General features: G+C 41.3%; 1 protein-coding gene across 1 annotated transcript; it reads left to right on the top strand.

Moving 5' to 3' along the window:
- Positions 1 to 835: 835 nt before the first annotated feature.
- Positions 836 to 19,350, top strand: usp46 (ubiquitin specific peptidase 46). The gene is made up of 9 exons (XM_020643776.3): positions 836 to 1,203; positions 7,647 to 7,727; positions 8,070 to 8,283; positions 11,242 to 11,483; positions 12,049 to 12,125; positions 12,226 to 12,309; positions 13,041 to 13,238; positions 15,791 to 15,869; positions 16,000 to 19,350. The coding sequence occupies exons 1-9, from the start codon at positions 1,168 to 1,170 to the stop codon at positions 16,099 to 16,101; spliced, it is 1,113 nt and encodes a 370-aa protein (XP_020499432.1). The 5' UTR covers positions 836 to 1,167; the 3' UTR covers positions 16,102 to 19,350.
- Positions 19,351 to 19,393: the final 43 nt, after the last annotated feature.

Genomic DNA, 19,393 nt, shown 5'->3' with positions numbered 1-19,393 from the left:
AACACATGGTTGGTCAATTGAAAGACAACTTGAAGTTGCATTGTGGGAAGTGCAGGGTTTTTGATGCTTGGACCATAAGAGGGACTAAAATCTGCATATCTTTTCTTATCTTTTGTTACAATGTTCATAATTGAATACATGTATTCATCAATTGCAAGATCACTGATGATTATCTGTGATGAACATAATGTGCAAAGACAATCTGGATAATCTCTGCATCTGCTGCACTGCCCCTAATATTTTTTTTTAAATATCCTGTGAATCTCCTTTTTTTAATATTCTGAGGTGCCCTTTTATTTGAATCTATTAATGTTGTTTTTTCATGGCCAATCAAGTTAATAGAGTAATGGGTGGTTTAGCTGTGTATATGTGGTTTAAAATTGACAGAAGGGGGAAACAAATTAATGCATTTAAATACAGCTTTAAAACAACAAATTATTCACAATATTAATGAAGCAGTTAAGATGTTTGTTTGGGAAGGACTTGTTGTTTTTTGTGTGTATTGTCTCTGAACTGGATGGTTTTAATTTTTTTTTAAAGAATTGTCAGTGTTTTTTATGTTATAAAGCTGAACAGTCTATTCCAAGACTAATTTAATCATAACATTTAATAATAATAAAAACCTTTACTTTAACGTGTAGCCGACAAATCTCGATCCTTGTTATGCACTACATTTCCCTAATGCCATTTCGTCAACGACTTGCAGTTGATTGGCTGCAGCTCAACTCAGCTTCATCGTTCAGTTCTGTGAATGGCCATGTCATCCTGTCAATCAAACCGAGTATCATCTCAACCAATGATGTCGAGGTTTCACTCGATATGGGCGGGACTAATCTTCTTCCTCACACATCAGCTTGTTTCCTGGTCGTTGCTAACAACCTGCTGCCTGTAACTTCATCTGCCCGCCGTCCCCTCATGCATTGACGGCTTCCAGCGGCGGGTGTTTTGGGGGATGTGTGCGGGGATGAAGCGGCCGTGTCGACGCTGCTGAGGGCGGCCGGACTGGCTGCATGCTGCTCCGGTTCTCTCTGCCTGCTGTCTGACGCTGGGGGGGTTGCAGTGTGGCCTCCAGCCGCGGCTGCGATTTAACTTCATTTCTCAACGTCGCTCTCCTCTGAAATTATGTTTATTTATTAAGATGGCGGCGAGAGGAACACTGTAAACTAAATGACTGTCAGAAACATCGCCTCCATTTGTAATATGGTGAGTATGAAGCCGGCTGTGTGTGTGTGTGTGTGTGTGTGTGTGTGTGTGTGTGTGTGTGTGTGTGTGTGTGTGTGTGTGTGTGTGTGTGTGTGTGTGTGTGTGTGTGTGTGTGTGTGTGTGTGTGTGTGTGTGTGTGTGTGTGTGTGTGTGTGTGTGGGGGGGGCTATCGATTTGCCTGCGGCCTCCGTGTTGGAGCTGGTATGTGGTGATGTTCATGGGGTTGAGTCGCCTCCCCCCTGCACCCTCACACACTGTGCAAAGAGGGCCAGCTCTGTATTAAAAGGATGCACTATGAATTTTGTCCCTGGGTGCTAAAGGAAAAAAGGAAAAAAAGCCTGCATCTTAAACATAGATGTGCTGCAGGCTATAGCTTCCTGTCAGCGTTGACTTTATGTGTTACTGCCTGAGCTACAATGTCCACTTTGTAGAGCTGTCACCGATGATTGACAGGTGAATGAAGCCTCGCGCTGCCCGTGACAGCTTGTTGTGATTGCATAATCTGCTGCTGCTGCAGAGAGCTGCTAACAGCACAGAGACATTGGCTTTTCCGGGTATGTAGACTGGATTTAATGTCCAACAGCCTGCACAGTCTGTCACCTCTGGGTGCTGCTGGGTGCATTATTGACACTGTACAGTGTATCAAATATAGAACAAGTTGTGTGTATTTTGTGAGTGTTGTGAAAATAGAGCTCCTACAGTTCTGCTTTAACAAGTCAAGAGGACATTACTCAGTGTTTCAGATAATAAACATCACAAACTGTCCTGCTGTGACAGTCAGAGGCTGAGTGATAAGGTTACAATCACAATGTTGAATCTTATTGCAATTATTATGGCTGTATGGTTGGATGATTTTCAGATTAGTGATGATGACTATTTTTAAATTTCTCTTTTCATTGTATTCTATATTCAACAAAAGGAAATAAGGGCTGTGTTTCCAAAGAATTTTATTACATTTTTTCTAAATTGATTGTAATTAAAAAAGATTTACAATCAATAATTGAATCATGCTACAGTTTTATGATAATATCAAACTCAAACTATAGAGAAAGTGTCCTGCATTTTGTCTTCCATGCAGAAGAACAAAAACTGTCGTACAAAAATAAGTACAATAATTGCGGTTGGTTTACGTTCAGAAAGAAGCACGCTAAACTATCTTAGTCCTGTCTTGTTTGAATCGCAGTGGATTGTGGGGTGCGCTCTTCTTCACTCCTGTAAAACATGTTATGTTGTTATCTGGTAGCTTGTTGGTATGAGGACTGGGAATCTCACAATTTGATTTGATTTCAATTCTTAGGGTCACGATTCGATTCAGAGATACATATGGTATTGGATTCAGATTCAGGATCTTCTCCAGTCATCTGTGAGACTGGCTGAATTTTGTGTTGCTACATTTGGCATTCTACTGAGTGAGAGAGCTAGCCTTAGCATTTAGCAGGGAGTGACTGATTAGCCCAAAAAATAAAATTGGAAGTTATGAATCTATTTTAAACAGCAGAAGCTAAGAATCTCAATTTTTAAACAGAAAATATTTTTCCCAACCTCTAATTGGTATGGTTTGAAAATTCCAAATTTTGGCATTGGGACTTTCTGAAAAGTCAATGGAGGATTTGAGAGGGGAAATTTACTTTCAGAACCAGAGCCACCAAATGAGTGTGCGGTCACAAGAAGAAGTCTTTAAATGGATCATTATTCTTACCACCAGCCTTTAATACACCAAATGTTAAAATATGAGCCTTGAGTACTGATACTGATACTGAAAAATGAGTACTTTGGTCTATTAATGCATTGGGAGACTGATGTTAAGTAGATGTAAAATGCAGTGAAGTTTGATCCTCTCCTTCTGTGAGTAGAAATTTAGACTTAGACTGAATGGAAAATGTTTTGTAGTTGCATCATCGGGTTCATGCATGTTGTCAAGATAGAGATGAATGTCATGAATGACATTAAAGTACTTATACACTGTAATTTATTATTGCAGATAAATAAAATACTCAGACAACAACCCTGACACACTTCTTCAGTCTTTGTAAGATACATAAGCAGTAACAGCTGACAGGTTGTATTTCAAATGTTTCTAGGATTACACTTTTACACAACTATCAAGCCACTTCTAGCTGAGTTGAGTAATATGTTGGTCAAGGATGGATCTTCATGTAAAGGTTGTTATTTAACAAAAAAGGCTGAAAACGTTTAAGTGTCACAAAAAAAAGAATTCAAATACAAAGTAGGAGTTAAAAGACGTCAGGACTCTTGTCAGAATCTTCTGCGCACTGTCGGCTCTTAAGTCTTTTTTCCTTTTAAATAAAAGATGCAACAAGCTGCCGTTTAAACGAGGAGGTGTCAAAAAATGGTGTCAGGTGTCGGCAGGGTTTGTATGGATATAATCCTATTTACCCACACACACATGATTTGCATAGGTTTGACTTTTATTCATTTACATTTCAAATTTTAAGCAAAGTCATGCACAATGTCTAACTTTAAAACCACCACTGTATACCCCGAGAGAGAGAGAGAGAGAGAGAGAGAGAGAGAGAGAGAGAGAGAGAGAGAGAGAGAGAGGAGAGAGAGAGAGAGAGAGAGAGAGAGAGAGAGAGAGAGAGAGAGAGAGAGAGAGAGAGAGAGAGAGAGAGAGAGAGAGAGAGAGAGAGAGAGAGAGAGAGACTTGTTTACAATAAATTCAGACTCATGCAGTGTGTTTATTGCAAATGCTAACAGCACAATAAGGATGGAAATGTGATTTATTGTGCAGCCTGAATCGGTACCGTTTGCTTTACTAGTATCAGATAGAAGTTTAAATGTTGGTATTGTGACAACCCCAGTACACATACCAAAAGGTTAGCTAAAGCTACAATCATTTGTCAGTTCATGTTTTTAGTTAAGGGGACACTAAAAGTCCCAAAAGTAAAATTACATCCAATATAGAAACATTACAATAGATCAGAAGTCCTAAAGAGTGAATTAGTAATACCATTTAGTCCACCTGGGTCTAGAATTAATTCCAAAAAATTCCTCCAAAAGAAGATGCACAGCTGTGGCAGCACACCAGTGGATGAACCTATCATGGAAAGAGAAAAATCAGTGTCTATGATGAGTACATTTTGAAGATTCAATACACCTGTCTTATGAAATACATTCTATTCCCTTAATCTTGTTTTCCCTTCAGTTTTTTGTAAATTAAGACTCAAACTATTTCCTATAACGAAAGGGTCACCTGTTGGTGCAGTGATTTGTGTCTCTGTAATGCCGCTGCTTCTCAGACTTGAAGTAGTAAATCTCACAAAGTCATATTCATTGTCTGCTTTGACAGGCAGAAATGACACTGAGTAAATGTCACTGAAAGTCAAAGCCTTCCTCAGACTCGTTTTCTGTGATTGCCGAACAAAGCTGTGGTTCAATTGGAAAAGCTTTGAGCTCTGACAGGAGAAAAGACCCTGACAGGAGATAAGTGGTCAGTCTCAGCAATCAGACGCAGTATACTCCTGACTTTTGACAAGAGCTGAACGTTATAGACCGTATCATTTTTCTACTTTGACTCTGGGTTTGTTTTCCTGGCTGGAAAAGACATTGAGTCGAGCCTCAGCACCCAGACAGAAACTGATACTTTGAAATTTGGCTTCAAGGATAATTTGGTCAATTAAACTGTCACAAAGAGAGGCCTTTAATTTTGGTTTATCTCTGAAGCTACGGCTTAAAAAAAGAATTAAAGCCTGGGCTTCATTTTTACATTTTTGGGGTCTAAATGACAGAAAAGCTCCAGTAGACTTCTTCACTCAGCAGCAAGGACACAAGCTGTACATTACATTCAACTGTGTGGTCGATGCACAAGATCAAGTTCTGAAGAATAAAATGCAGTTATGCATTTAACCAGAAGCTTTAAGGTGCTGAGTTTGCAAATGTAATTATAGAGTGACAACAGGTACAGTATATTCAATGCAGTAGCACAAGCAGATGTAATGACTGCATGTATAACGGGGCGCATTACGTCGCACACCACTTGTACGGGATCTTTAGTACTAATCGCAGTGGCCTTTGCTGAATGTCATCCCCAGCTCTCTTCTCCCAACATCTCCTGTCTCTCTATCTAATAAAAGCAAAAAAGGCCCAAAAATAAATGGTCTACTCTGAAGGCTGAGACACACTTGCTGTTAACTACACATACGCGTCCCCTGCGTCCTGTTTGGCACATCATCTGAGTGTCTTCAAAAATAAACACAATGGGAACATGAGATGCGGTAAGCACAGGACCTGCACTGTGTTCTGTTTAATCAGTCTGAGGCTGATCGGATGATACTTTTGATTATTGATGTTTATTATCGGAGTGCTGATCTCAGGATTAACATCATACTAACCTCTTGTGCTGTGTTGCCTTGTTTGTAGTTTGCATCCCACACATCAGGTAGGCCTTCTAGAAGTATCCTGCAATAACACTTCACATTAGCAGAAATCTCCTGAATGACTCAGGATATTTCCTGGAGGAGCTGTATACTATATGCGAACGCAAACAGCCACATTTTTCGCTCGGACTTCACCCGGGGTTTCTCCTGCCAGACTCTTAGTATTTTTTCCGCAGCAAGTCCGAGTGGGCTCATGTGAAAGCGCCGCAGGATATTATCAGGAGAATTCACCTCGAGCCATTAGGAGGGGGAGTGACGTTTCTATACTGTCACTGCTGCACTAGATATTTTCCAGAGTGCATATGTGAAAACAGCTTTACAGTCAAATATATTAACAATTATGCTGATGACACAGACGGACGCATACAGAAACACGAGGTTAAATAGAAAGTTCATCTCCAGTCTTTGTGGTTAGTTTGCCACTTACAGGATCAAATAGTTTTTCATCGAGTCTAAAAACATGTAGGAAAGGTCTAAACAGAGATAAACTTTTATTGTCAAAGAGATATGCAGCAGTCCCGTTACTTTCCATTTTTGCCACCAGACTCAGTATTTTTGCAGAACAAAAGGTGTGTCTTGTCTACCTTGGCCTTAATCACATCACATGGTTTCTTTGTGTTATTTTGTGACGTTGTTGTATGATGGATAATTTGGATGCACAAAAGCACACTAAAATTATTGATTGAGGCGGCAGCTGACAAATAATTCTGGTTTTGTGTCAGATAAGTTTGCTGTTCATGTAAATAGAGTCTGGTGCCGTCAAAGAGTGATTTTAAGGATGTCTAAAAATAACCAGATTTACAACTCAACAAAGGTCTTTCTTTGAAGGTCTAAGAGTGCTGCTCTAGTTTGAACAGGCTTGTTTTCTATGGAGCTATTATTGTGGCAAAACTATTTGAATATGCATACACATATCTTCAAATGTGTGTCTGACAATCTGGAGACTGGCAGCCTAGCCAGTGAGCCTGGACTCAGGAAAACAAACCCCACTGATGTGTTTGCAGATTGGCAGACACACATTTGAAGATTTGTGTACGCCTTTGTGGATCCTGCACGGCAGGAGTGTTGCAAAAGTCACGTGTAAAATGACAGCCAAAGTTGCCAAAGTTGTTAGCGATCGTTTGTGTGTATTTTCAGGATTTACAGCTGAAAAAAACTCAGTGCCATTAAAAAATAAGTAAACATTTTGAAATTGGTCTACATATTTGCAGATTAGTTTACACATTTGTGGATCTTTATACACATTTGTGGATCTGTGTACGCATATTCAAATAGTTTTACCACAATGATAGCTCCATAGTTTTCCATAAGTTGGACATCACAGCCTGTTATAGCCTGTTTCATGGCTTTCTGGATGAATTTATCTACTAAAGCAGTTACAAACATTTATTCCAACTTGAAAAACAGATCAAGGAGATGTTAATTATCCCATATAGACTATACCTTAGTGAGCCACCCAGGTATATTTACAACCAGAGTATTTTCCTTTTTTATACACATGATCACCACAAGATTGATAAACAAGTAGAAAACCTACAGCAGCTCTCTGCTGCCAAGTTTGTCTACTGTGAATTCTCTACAGGTGTTCAGATAGAGATATGAGCCTTCTGTTAATGTAAATGTTTTTTTCTGTTATGTGTTATTTCTGTTAAATGTTATTATGTACACTCTTAGTTTTTGCTATGCCACGAGGCTCACCTGCTGTCATCACGGAATGGGTTTTAATTTCTAAGAAATATTATTTAGAAATCGAGCTCTGTGAAAGTAAGGCCCAGGTGTAAAAATATTGGATTTCCTTTTAAAGCTTCAGTAGCCGGTTCAGGCTCAAAGGCTGTACAGAATTTCCATAATGATTTGGTTACATATCCGAAGATAATCTAATCAAATGACACACACACACACACACACACACACACACACACACACACACACACACACACACACTCTCTCTCTCACTAATAAATGTGAGTTACCTCTGTGACACAGACAGGATGATGTCTTTAGTTTCTTGTTTTCATGACTCGTGTTGTGTTCTTGTTCTCTTAGGGCACCAATGCCTCTGCTCTGGAGAAAGACATCGGCCCGGAGCAATTCCCAATCAATGAACACTACTTTGGATTGGTCAATGTGAGTATCTGTCAGAGCGTTCACACGATCACACAGGTCATCACCAAAAAAACACTGGTGTCATCTTTCAAAACAAATGACTGCAGGACGATGAGTCATGTCCTTTTCTGGAAAGTGTAGGTGACAGTGTTGTTTTTGATGAAGTTGACCATAACAGGGATGTTCTGCTTTGCTAAAATGGCAGTTACATAAACACATTAATAACCTTTTTGCACAACCTGGATGATAAAAACAATTGAACACTTCTGTATTTTCCAAGCTGCTCATTTCCCAGAACATCTAACAGTAAAGTGTGTGTGTGTGTGTGTGTGTGTGTGTGTGTGTGTCCTTTTCTCCCCTCAGTTTGGAAACACATGTTACTGTAACTCGGTGCTCCAGGCGCTGTACTTCTGCCGGCCATTCCGGGAGAATGTTCTGGCGTATAAAGCCCAGCAGAAGAAGAAAGAGAACCTGCTCACATGCCTGGCCGACCTCTTCCACTCCATCGCCACGCAGAAGAAGAAAGTGGGCGTCATCCCACCCAAGAAGTTCATCTCAAGACTACGGAAAGAGAACGGTGAGAGCCCATCCGTCTCTTTTTTTAAACTCACTAGAATATGTGTGTGTGAAATGAATTTCGCCTCAGTCTGGTAGTAGCTAGCTTGGAAAGCGGTGTCCTCTAAATCAGTGGGAGTGGCCTGCGGTGCTGTGCATTCTGGGAGTTGTTGTCTGTCATCCACATGAGCCAAAAATATACCTTCTGCCAACTTCAAAATTTATTTCACATTTCTACTATATATGACCCAATGTCAATACAGATTCATGTTTCAACGGGGGAAGTATCCCTTTAAAAGCTTTATATGTGATTTTTTGATCCAGCAGATGTCGCCCTTGAGCTCCAGCATGAAACCAAAACAACTCGCGCTGCATTGTTGTGTTAGCATGCTAATGCTAGCGATCTTTATTATGCTCGTATCTTCACACTGCATGTAAATTTACCTGAAATGAGCGTGATCTAGAAACACAGTTAAGCAGTGAGTACAGTATGTTATTCTTCTTTTCTCTAGTCCCTCAATTAAACAACTTTTATACATGAGGGGAGGAGTCAGCCGGCCATCCCGACGATGTAAACAAACTGAAGTTAGGACTCTAACTTCTAACTAACTCTAGGACAAAACTCTGAAAACATTACAGACAGTGGGACTCGGGTGTTACACCCATTGTAGACAGTCATGACTCACAGAGTTATTTTCAGAGGATATACTTGATTTCTATTATATTTAAGTGTGAAAAATCACATAAAGCCTTTAAGTACAACCTCTTATATTCGTGAAGTACATTACTTATCAAGATCAAAAAATTGCTGAATTGACAAAAAAATAAATTTAAAAAATCCTTAATACATGAAGAAATATCCATGCTTTTCTTGCTAAATAAATCAAAACTTTGTGGCACACTGAAAATAACTTTACCAGTGCTGGTTGAACCTGAGGAAGCTAAAACACGTTCACTCACATTAAAACACAGTAAAGTTATTTTCAGTGTGCCACAGAGTTTTGATTCATTTTTTATGTTATGTTCCTGCAACAATGCTCACCTCATGTAGGCTGTGCACGGCGTATCCTGGTGGCCATTTAGATTAAACAAGTTTTTCTTGCCTTAATAAATAAAATAAGTAAATTATTGCAATAAATGCCACATTTCTTGTTTTTAATTGCACAAAAATTGCAGGCAAACTTCTGCACACTGTCTAAATCGCACAAATACATTGATGATATTCTAATTCTGACTATATTTGTGCAATTTAGACAGTGTTCTCTCTCTTTGGCTTGTGGCAGCTTTTGGTTAAAAATATGAACGAAGGGTTTTTAAAGCTTCAGTACTTTTTTATAATATGGATCATACATATAACTCAAATTGTATCATATTAAACCACAAGATACCAAACAGTATTAAAGTAGGCAAACATTTTGCAAACCTTTCATGTAGGTGTATCCGTCTCCAGGTCTTGCTTCTTTGCATGCTTTACTGTCACTGTTTACTTGAACATTTAAACACCTTTTGTTTATTTGAGTTTTCCTCTCATTTCAAACTAAATTGTGTGCCATGAAAACAAGTTTTAGCTGCAATAGAAGGCTTTTCAGTTTTGGTATTCCTGCTCCTGTCACAGCCAGTGGACACGTACACACACGTCCATGAACAATCAGAGGTTTCAGAGTTCTGTTTCTGTGTTGTGTGTCTGCAGCAGGGTCGGCTTTAATACAGTCTGATTATTTGCAGTGAAGGGCAGGTGCATGTTGGTGGTAAGGTCGTTCAGAGAGGAGAGCAGACAGAGGCTGCCTGTTCTCCTGCTGTCCATTTTGAGGAAGCTCTTTATGTGAAAGAACAATGAGATCTCTGTTTAGTCCAGGTTTGGTCAGCTGCCTCCTCTCTGGACTCTCTCCCCCCACCCCCCACCCCCCCTTCTCCTCCTCCTCCTCCTCCCCCTCCTCACCCAAACTCCTCAACTCTCCACATCTCACCTTTCACAGAGAAACCTGTTCTCAGTAGAAATTTCTCACAGCTGGGACAGTGAAGGTTTATTTCATAACATTAATGATGTTCAGTGATCCAGCAGGCCTGACACGTCCAATCAGACGTGGGGAAGCAGCAAATGCACAGGTCCGTGATTTACAAATAAAAGGACCAAATGGACAAATATTATTTCAGCAATTTTCAGATAGTTGGCCCTATGCTATATTGAGCTGACACTTTTTTTTCCTGATATCATATCATGTATAACGACTTGTTTGTGATGATTCTGCGTTTATACATCACTCAATGAACTCTACACATGGCATATTTCCAGTGGGTCACTCAAGGGGCACCGAGGTCGTGCAGTACCCGGTCCCTAAACAGCTCTGTGGAAAATATAATATATGGCATGAAGCACAGCTTTCAATTACAAGTAAACTCTTGAGTTTAGCGAGTCTGGCTCTGTTGAATGCAATTTGATTTGTATGTAATTGGATAGGAAATACATTTTCATAAATCTGTCACTTCCTAGAGGCTCCCTTTGTCGAAGAAAATCCTAAAAAAAGACGCAGTTACACACATTTAAAGCTTGGTTAGTACGTTTAGCTAGCTGTTTAAGCATCACACACGAGAGGGAGTAATGTACTGAATATCAGCACTGGGGCCTTGTGCCAAAACAAAATTACAGAGGTACTAAATTTCAGTGCTGCCTCTAGACCTCGAGGGTGAAATGGTAAACATGTGATACGACACACCAGTTTTACCCTGACGCCTGAAAGCCTCTTTGTTTAATTTTAAGTATTTTTGACAGTATAATAAATATCTTAAACTAAAGGCATTTGTTTGGACATATTCATTCTTAAACATCTGTGGTAACTACGACAACCACAGACGCATTGGACTGAAATCGCCTGTTAACATGGCCACTCCTTAAATCGTACCACTACAGCTAGTGTTTCCCATGTCATTAATCAGTCGTCTTCATCGTCTTTTTTTAATGATCTCTTCTTCCCCCCTTCAGATCTGTTTGATAACTACATGCAGCAGGACGCCCACGAGTTCCTCAACTACCTGTTGAACACGGTGGCCGACATCCTGCAGGAGGAGAAGAAGCAGGAGAAGCAGAACGGACGCTTGAAGAACAACGGCACCGCCATCGCTGCGGAGACCGAGACGGAGAACAAGACCACCGAGCCCACGTGGGTCCATGACATCTTCCAGGGGACGCTGACCAATGAGACGCGCTGCCTCAACTGTGAAACAGTGAGTTTGATTTCTGTTAAAAGGGTTTTGAAAAAAAAAAATTCTGTTGTTATCTGTCTGTGTCACCCTTAGTCACCGATCTCTCCTGAATGAGTCTGAATAGAGGATTAGATTTTTGCTGAGATGCAGATTCAGCCAGCTCTCTCCACTCACCCACTTTACGTCAGGGCTGGGCTTTGTCCTCACATTTAGAGGGCGAGGAGTGGGACGGTTGCCCTGAACAACCTCTGCAAACACCGAAGATGCTCTGTGTGCTGAGACAAAAAGCTGCTCAGTATAATAAGCATTTCAAAGACCGTGTGTGTGTGTGTGTGTGTGTGTGTGTGTGTGTGTGTGTGTGTGTGTGTGTGTGTGTGTGTGTGTGTGTGTGTGTGTGTGTGTGTGTGTGTGTGTGTGTGTGTGTGTGTGTGTGTGTGTGTGTGTGTGTGTGTGTGTGTGTGTGTGTGTGTGTGTGTGTGTGTGTGTGTGTGTGTGTGTGTGTGTGTGGGGGTGGTTGCAGCGTAATCCTCTCTGACGACAGTTTAGTGACCTAGATGTGTCCCCCCCCCCCCCCCCTCTTTAACAGGTGAGCAGCAAAGATGAGGATTTTCTGGATCTTTCTGTGGATGTGGAGCAGAACACATCGATCACACACTGTCTCAGGTAAGGGCAGGGTTATTACACACTGACAAGAAGACCACGTTCTCTTCACTCTGCAAATCGAATAATAACCCATCCTCCTGTGGCGTGCTCTGCCCTGCAGGGACTTCAGCAACACAGAGACTTTGTGCAGTGAATACAAATACTACTGTGAGACGTGCTGCAGCAAGCAGGAGGCACAGAAACGGTCAGTGAAGCTTATTATCTATTTACTTACAGTAACACCACAGTTTTCACTTAAATGCAAGATAATGATGTCATGAAGGAGAAAAGATATAACAGAGTTGCACCTTTAGCTGAGTCCTACTCACTATCTATCACAGCACACGTTCTGCTGCAAGAGAATGCTTGAAAATCCACAATGTATTTTTTTTTTATCCGAAGTATCACTGACATTTTCAAACAAAAAGGCCCTGAAATTTCTCTCTTTTTTTTTAACCTATTATAAGTATTCATTCAGTGGTTAGTATGCGCGCCCCATGTATGGAGGATGTAGTCTTCCAAGTGGGCGGCCTGGGTTCAAAGCCGACCTGTGGCTTCTTTCCCGCATGTCATTCCCCCCTCTCTCTCCCTGATTTCAGAGTCTATCCACTGTCCTAGCTCTAAAAATAAAGGCAGAAAACACCCAAAAATAACTCTTTAAGAAAATAAATAACTGATTCCAACATTTGAATGATCAGCGTGAATCCTTAAAACATGTTAATAACATACACAGCTTCCCATTGTGTGGTATTAATATGTTTTTGGTGTTTTAAGATTTGCAGATTTGTATCTATTTTCAACTGTATTGTGATGTGTCGTTACACCTTAATAACAGACATGTGGTACCCAAAAGTACGGTGGTGTCCAAGATTTTGTCCACCTTAGTTCTGAGGTGCACAGACCCCCAGTCTCTGAATGTGTTTTCTTCCCCTGCAGGATGCGTGTGAAGAAGCTCCCCATGATCCTGGCTCTCCACCTGAAGAGGTTTAAGTACATGGAGCAGCTGCACCGCTACACCAAGCTCTCCTATCGAGTGGTTTTCCCCCTCGAGCTCCGTCTGTTCAACACGTCAGGAGATGCAGTAAACCTGGATCGCATGTACGATCTTGTGGCTGTGGTGGTGCACTGTGGCAGGTACAGTATCCTGAATACAGACCAAGAGTTAAAATACATCACTATGAGATACTGAGCTGTCCCAATAGATAAACACAAGGCACTAGAGACTAAAACACAACCAGGTGATTTAGTGAAATATGTGTCTTAGGGTGGTTTCATACTACGGACCAGGTCCCCGATCCAAGTACGCTTGAGCCAAAAGTCTGTTTCATTTGATCAATGTGAACTAGGGGTGTAAAGGTACACGTACTCGGACCGTTTCGGTACAGGGCCTTCGGTCCGGTCCGCACGTGGACCGATCCAAGTATGCGCGGAACAGAAGTGCTTTAATCTGTGTTCCCACACGGACCGCAGCCTTCCTTCATACTGAGGTGTGCTTCCTTAATCTGTGTTCACACACGGACCGCAGCCTTCCTTCATACTGAGGTGTGCTTCCTTAATCTGTGTTCACACACGGACCGCAGCCTTCCTTCATACTGAGGTGTGCTTCCTTAATCTGTGTTCACACACGGACCGCAGCCTTCCTTCATACTGAGGTGTGCTTCCTTAATCTGTGTTCACACACGGACCGCAGCCTTCCTTCATACTGAGGTGTGCTTCCTTAATCTGTGTTCACACACGGACCGCAGCCTTCCTTCATACTGAGGTGTGCTTCCTTAATCTGTGTTCACACACGGACCGCAGCCTTCCTTCATACTGAGGTGTGCTTCCTTAATCTGTGTTCACACACGGACCGCAGCCTTCCTTCATACTGAGGTGTGCTTCCGCTTTGCGGTCCGTGTGGGAACACAGATTAAGGAAGCACACCTCAGTATGAAGGAAGGCTGCGGTCCGTGTGTGAACACAGATTAAGGAAGCACACCTCAGTATGAAGGAAGGCTGCGGCCGCTGGTATGGGACACAACTTTTAGTTAGTAAATTGTAAAAAAGTTAAAACATAAACTGTGCAGATAACTAGTTCCTCGAGCCCTGTCGGTTTGGACAGTTGCATATAACCGGGATAGAGTTCTTTTTACGGACTGACTCTTAAGTTTCGTTTCCATTTTCAGCGATGGTCCCGCTCCAACAGCGCTGCTGCACAAAAGGGGAGACACGTCTGTGTGGGAGCATAACCTGCAGCATGATAGAATGAACACCCTCCCTCCCCAACAGACAGCCTTTTGCTAGTAATTCTGAACGGGCTAAAGCCATAACAAATGCCATTGAAGTTCTTATATCGACAGAGGGAATTATTAATAGTTCTGTGATGAAACTATACTGTCCCAGATGTGATTAGCTTTATTATGTGCTCAAAGGGCATTCAAAAAACTGTTGCCTTCATAAACTAAGGTGTCACTGTAATTATAAAGAAATATTTTTACATAAAGGCTATATTAATTACTTAATTTCATTCTAAAATACTTCATCAGGTCCCTTTACCGTTCCGAAAATGTACCGAACCGAAGCTTCAATACTAAGACTCCTACCGAACCAAAAGTTTTGTGTACCCCTAATGTGAACACAAACATACTGTACTCGTTATCTGTTATCTGTTATCGAGTACCCTGCCCAAGTCCGCTTGAAGAGGTGGACTGCAACCGTGTTAAAACAAGGAAGTGGACTGCTGTATGACGTGATTCTAAACAGCTGCTGGCGCTTCAAAAACCATCGTACCCGTGCAGCACGGGCCCCTTTCATCCACTGAGCTGCATGGTGTAAGTCCAATTCATACATGCACACCTACCCATACCCCTCGATCTTCCTCCTCCATGCTCCGAGCTCAGTGGCGATTCTAGAGTCTGTTGGGGCCTTAGGCAAAACTCAATTGGGGAGCCCTCCAACCGGCGTTCATCACCATCATGTCTGCCAGAGTCCTGACGCTTTTTCCTCTTCTTCTCTTTTCTTGTTACTTTTTTCTCTGCTGTAGATGGATCATTTTTCTTTGTTGACTTTAATTGACATACTTCAGTTTTCAAAGCAATAATGAAACACTGAAGCAGGGCAATGAGAGTGAGTGCTGTCAGATGGGGCCCACTTAGGGAGGTCTCCTACTGTCATTGCAAAACTTACAAATTATGGGCCACACAGCTTTGGTTTAAGTTTGTGAGCCCTCAGAGGCCCCCCTACTGGTCTGGGGCCCCAAGCAGTTGCCTGCCTTGCCTGTTGACAAGCAGCGCCTCTGCCCGAGCTGTTCCTCCTGCCCGCCTCACTTTTATGAGGTATTGAGCTTTCAGCCGTAAAACTTTCAGCCCCCTCGTTTGATTGTTGTCTTGTTTGTCATCATGTTTTTTTTGTTCTGTTCTTGTGAAGCCAAAGACAATTTTCCACATTGTGGACAAATAAAGTTCTATTCTTTTTTTTAACTCCCTTACACACAAGCCATGACTCGCTCTACTTTTAAATCACGTCTCAAAACATTTTTAGAATCTCTTATTCATTGTCTCCATGCCCTTTTCTGCTTTTTACAGACGTATCATTTCTGCCTTTTGTTGCATATTGTTATTAGCCAGGCCCTGATATTGTTCTGTTGTCATTGATGTAGGATTATATAACATCTATACTACAAAGACTCTCTGTTTGTGTCTCCTCAGCGGCCCGAACAGAGGTCATTACATCACCATTGTGAAGAGTCACGGCTTCTGGCTGCTGTTTGATGATGACATCGTGGAGGTGCGTCACTACCGCTCTGAGTCTCAGCGTGTTAATCTGCTTTTTGTCCCCTGAATCATCTGTTTTGTCCTGTTTGTGTATCGTCACTAAGACATCTTCTCACACAGCCTCTCTCACCCGTTCTGTGCAGAAAATTGATGCCCAGGCCATCGAGGAGTTTTACGGGCTTACCTCAGATATCTCCAAGAACTCCGAGTCAGGATACATCCTCTTCTACCAGTCCAGGGAGTGAGCGAGTTGTACCAGAGACGCACACGAGGAGACTGAATAGGATGAGACTTTTTTTTTTTTTTTTTTTTTACCTTCAGCCTGACAGACTCCTGACATTTTTCATCTCATCCTGCTCCCATTCCCAAAGCCCCCCTCCCCCTCCCCCGAAGTATGTGCCAATCCTCTGCCTCTCGATTCCTCTGGGTTTACCTGTCATTAATCTCTCTCTCTCTCTCTCTCTCTCTCTCTCTCTCTCTCTCTCTCTCTCTCTGTGTAATTTGCTTCTTGCCTTTTAGTCACCTGCATCTGGACTGCACTTTAGAAACAAAAAGCAAAAATGCTCAACAGCATGACATTAACATAAAAGGAGTGTACACTGGCTTTGTGTAGACGTGTGTGTGTGAATCCTGCAGACGAGTCTGGTGCACATACAGACTTTTTGTACGATATAATTTTTATGTATATAATGTCGACTTCCATGCTGTGTCACCCCCCTTATAAATCCTTACAGTAGGGCTATTTCCCCAGTCACTGTCCCTCTTGTTTGTTGTGCTCCTGTCTCTGAAGGATGCATGAGAGGTGAATGAAGTTGGAGACAAACACTGTATAAAACTCAGAGGTAGATTTCATGTAGTTTTGGAGCAATATCGAAGCGAAGCAACAAGCTGAACTACCTGAAGAGGTTCTTATGTCCCTTTGTAAGCTGCTTGTCCATCAGCTGTGATAAGAAATCCAACTCTGTCCAATGCTCACTACAGCTGAAAGGAAATCTCCCTTTGAACCAGCTTAAATCTTTATACTAAACCCTATTTATTAAACTGTAAGTATTTATTACTCTTATTTCTCATTCAGATAATGAAGTCTTGTGTGTATTATATGACTCTTTTGAGAGTGTTGTATGTTCAAGGTAAGGTTGTCAACATGTTTGATACTCTTTTGATACCACAATCTCTGTTATTCGACTGATCGATAGTTTCAGAAAAGTACTGAAATGACGTCTTAATCACAAGATATGTGCGTAGGAGAGGATTGAATCCACTGTTGAAATTTAGACAGGGTTCAGGAGTTTGGGGGCGCTGGTGGCGCAATGGTTAGGGCGCGCGCCCCATGTATTGAGGCTGTTGTCTCAATCGGGTGGCCCGGGTTCGCATCCCGCCTGTGGCCCCTCTCCCGCATGTAGCTCTCCGCTCTCTCTCCCTGGTTTCTGACTTTTTCCACTGTCCTCTCTCTCCATTAAAGGCACAAAAAGCCCAAAAATAAATCTTTAAAAACAGGAAATGAATTGGGTGCTTGTGGACTTGTAGTTTTGTTGCCGTGGTAACCGAGCAGATATCCTTTGATATTTACTAGAATCAAATCGAAGTTCAAAACCCTAGCTTTTAATTTAAATTTGATCTTTATTTAAAAGTATTTTTGGGGTCAGGATGAAGCCACAAGAAGATTGGGGATTTCTTCAGCCTGGAGTCATAAAGCAGCTTCATTGGCCAAAAAAGTAATCCTTGTGGTAAATCTGCCCAATCAGCGTACATCCACCTAAAGTGGTTTTAAGCACAGTCAGGCTCGGTGTTATTCTGCAAAGTCTTTTAGTTTGTTTTTGTATTTGTGTAACTTTAGTATGATTAAATTACCCTATGAATCTAAGGATATTTCTGTAAAAAAAAAATATGTTGTTTTTTTTTTTGGTAGTTTTTTTGATAACGTTAACATAAAGGAGATTGTGTTGTTTTAAAATACATGGTATCAAAAGGTATTGGAAACTTTAACAACCTTACCATGGATGGCATGGTGTATGAAATACACAATCTGATGATACAGCTGATAAAATTGGTCTTTAATTATTTTTGAGTTTGCATGTTTCATAAAAAAAAGGTGAGACGGGTTCAATGATAGAAGTGAGACACAGCTCAGACCTCCCTGATCTTCTGATCCACATTTAAACTGTGCAATAAGAGGGGAAGTGATCTAACATGGATTTCCCAGTGAGACTAATATGATGTAATTTTAAATGTTAGTAATCGATGTGTTTCTGTTCCCTGTGACGATTGTTGTGAATTGTATTCTCCTGATTTTAAACTCCTCCCCTTTACAACCAAAGGGGATCTACAGAGACTTTAAACCACCTTTTTTTTTGTATCCTTCCCCTTTTTTTTTTTTTACATTTCTATGTTGAACTTTCTTTCAATTTACGTTGTCCCTGACTTTGATGATGTATACATCGTGTCATACAGTTTGTAGCCCACTGAAACCCTTAAGCTTCAATGTTACTTCATACAGTATCCCTCGTACTCTAGGTGTTTTCAGTCTTTAGCTCATGTTCTGTAGAATAGTTCAACATCTTGTTCTCATGTGAAAGACATTCCTGTTTTGCTGCACATCGCAGGAGTTACCATCTCAAACACATCTCATTATTTACTGTGTGAGGTAGCGATAGGTGTGTGTGTGTGTGTGTGTGCGTGCGTGCGTGTGTGTGTGTGTGCGTGTGCGTGTGCGTGTGCGTGTGCGTGTGCGTGTGCGTGTGCGTGTGCGTGTGCGTGTGCGTGTGCGTTCAGGAGGGGCAGAATTTAAAGTCAAACTCTGGGTGTCGGATTGTTTCTGCTATTTTTTTTTTCTGTTTAGTTTGTTACCGGGTGAAGCCACGAGGAAAATGTGCCAAAACTGGAGTCGACACTGACCTTTGCAGCAGAACATTATTTTCTTTGTAAAGATACAACTGTACATATATATTATGTAGAAAAAAAAAACACTTCTGGAAATAGGAAAATATTTTTTTAAAGCGAAGATCTTAAAATGTAAAAACACTCAAAGATTTGAGCTGATCATTAATGAACCCCTGTTCAGAAACACTTGTTATTTTACAGTCACTTGATTACATAATCACATCTGTCATGTTGTTTCTTTAACTGGCTTACACTGAGCCAGGTTAGAACAGTAGCAGGATTAGTCTTAGTCATTTTACACCTTTTGGGGGGAAACAGGAAGGAGACTGACGCTGATCTTCCATTAACACTTATGCACTCTGCCTCACTGACACGCTCAGTTGTTGCACTTGGTCTTATTTATGGAACTGTGATGGATTTCTACCTGAGAGCTTCAGGTGTAGAGTCCTGCAGGAGGCTGGGATCTGATCGAGCCGGTGGGAGGGAAAGAGGAGATGAACTGAAAGTGCACTTTATTAGTGATGAGCTTCAATGCTTTAACATGAAGAACCACATTTTAACACACTCATCTTTGAGTTTTTGTTTTCTGTTCAATAAAATGACTATCAACTACATTACTGGAGTGTTTGCTTTTATTTCATTGTTGCGTTCTGTAAT

The sequence above is a fragment of the Labrus bergylta genome, chromosome 6, assembly GCF_963930695.1.
Source record: "Labrus bergylta chromosome 6, fLabBer1.1, whole genome shotgun sequence".
Lineage (NCBI taxonomy): Eukaryota > Metazoa > Chordata > Actinopteri > Labriformes > Labridae > Labrus > Labrus bergylta.
This window is presented reverse-complemented; position numbering and strand designations above follow the sequence as displayed.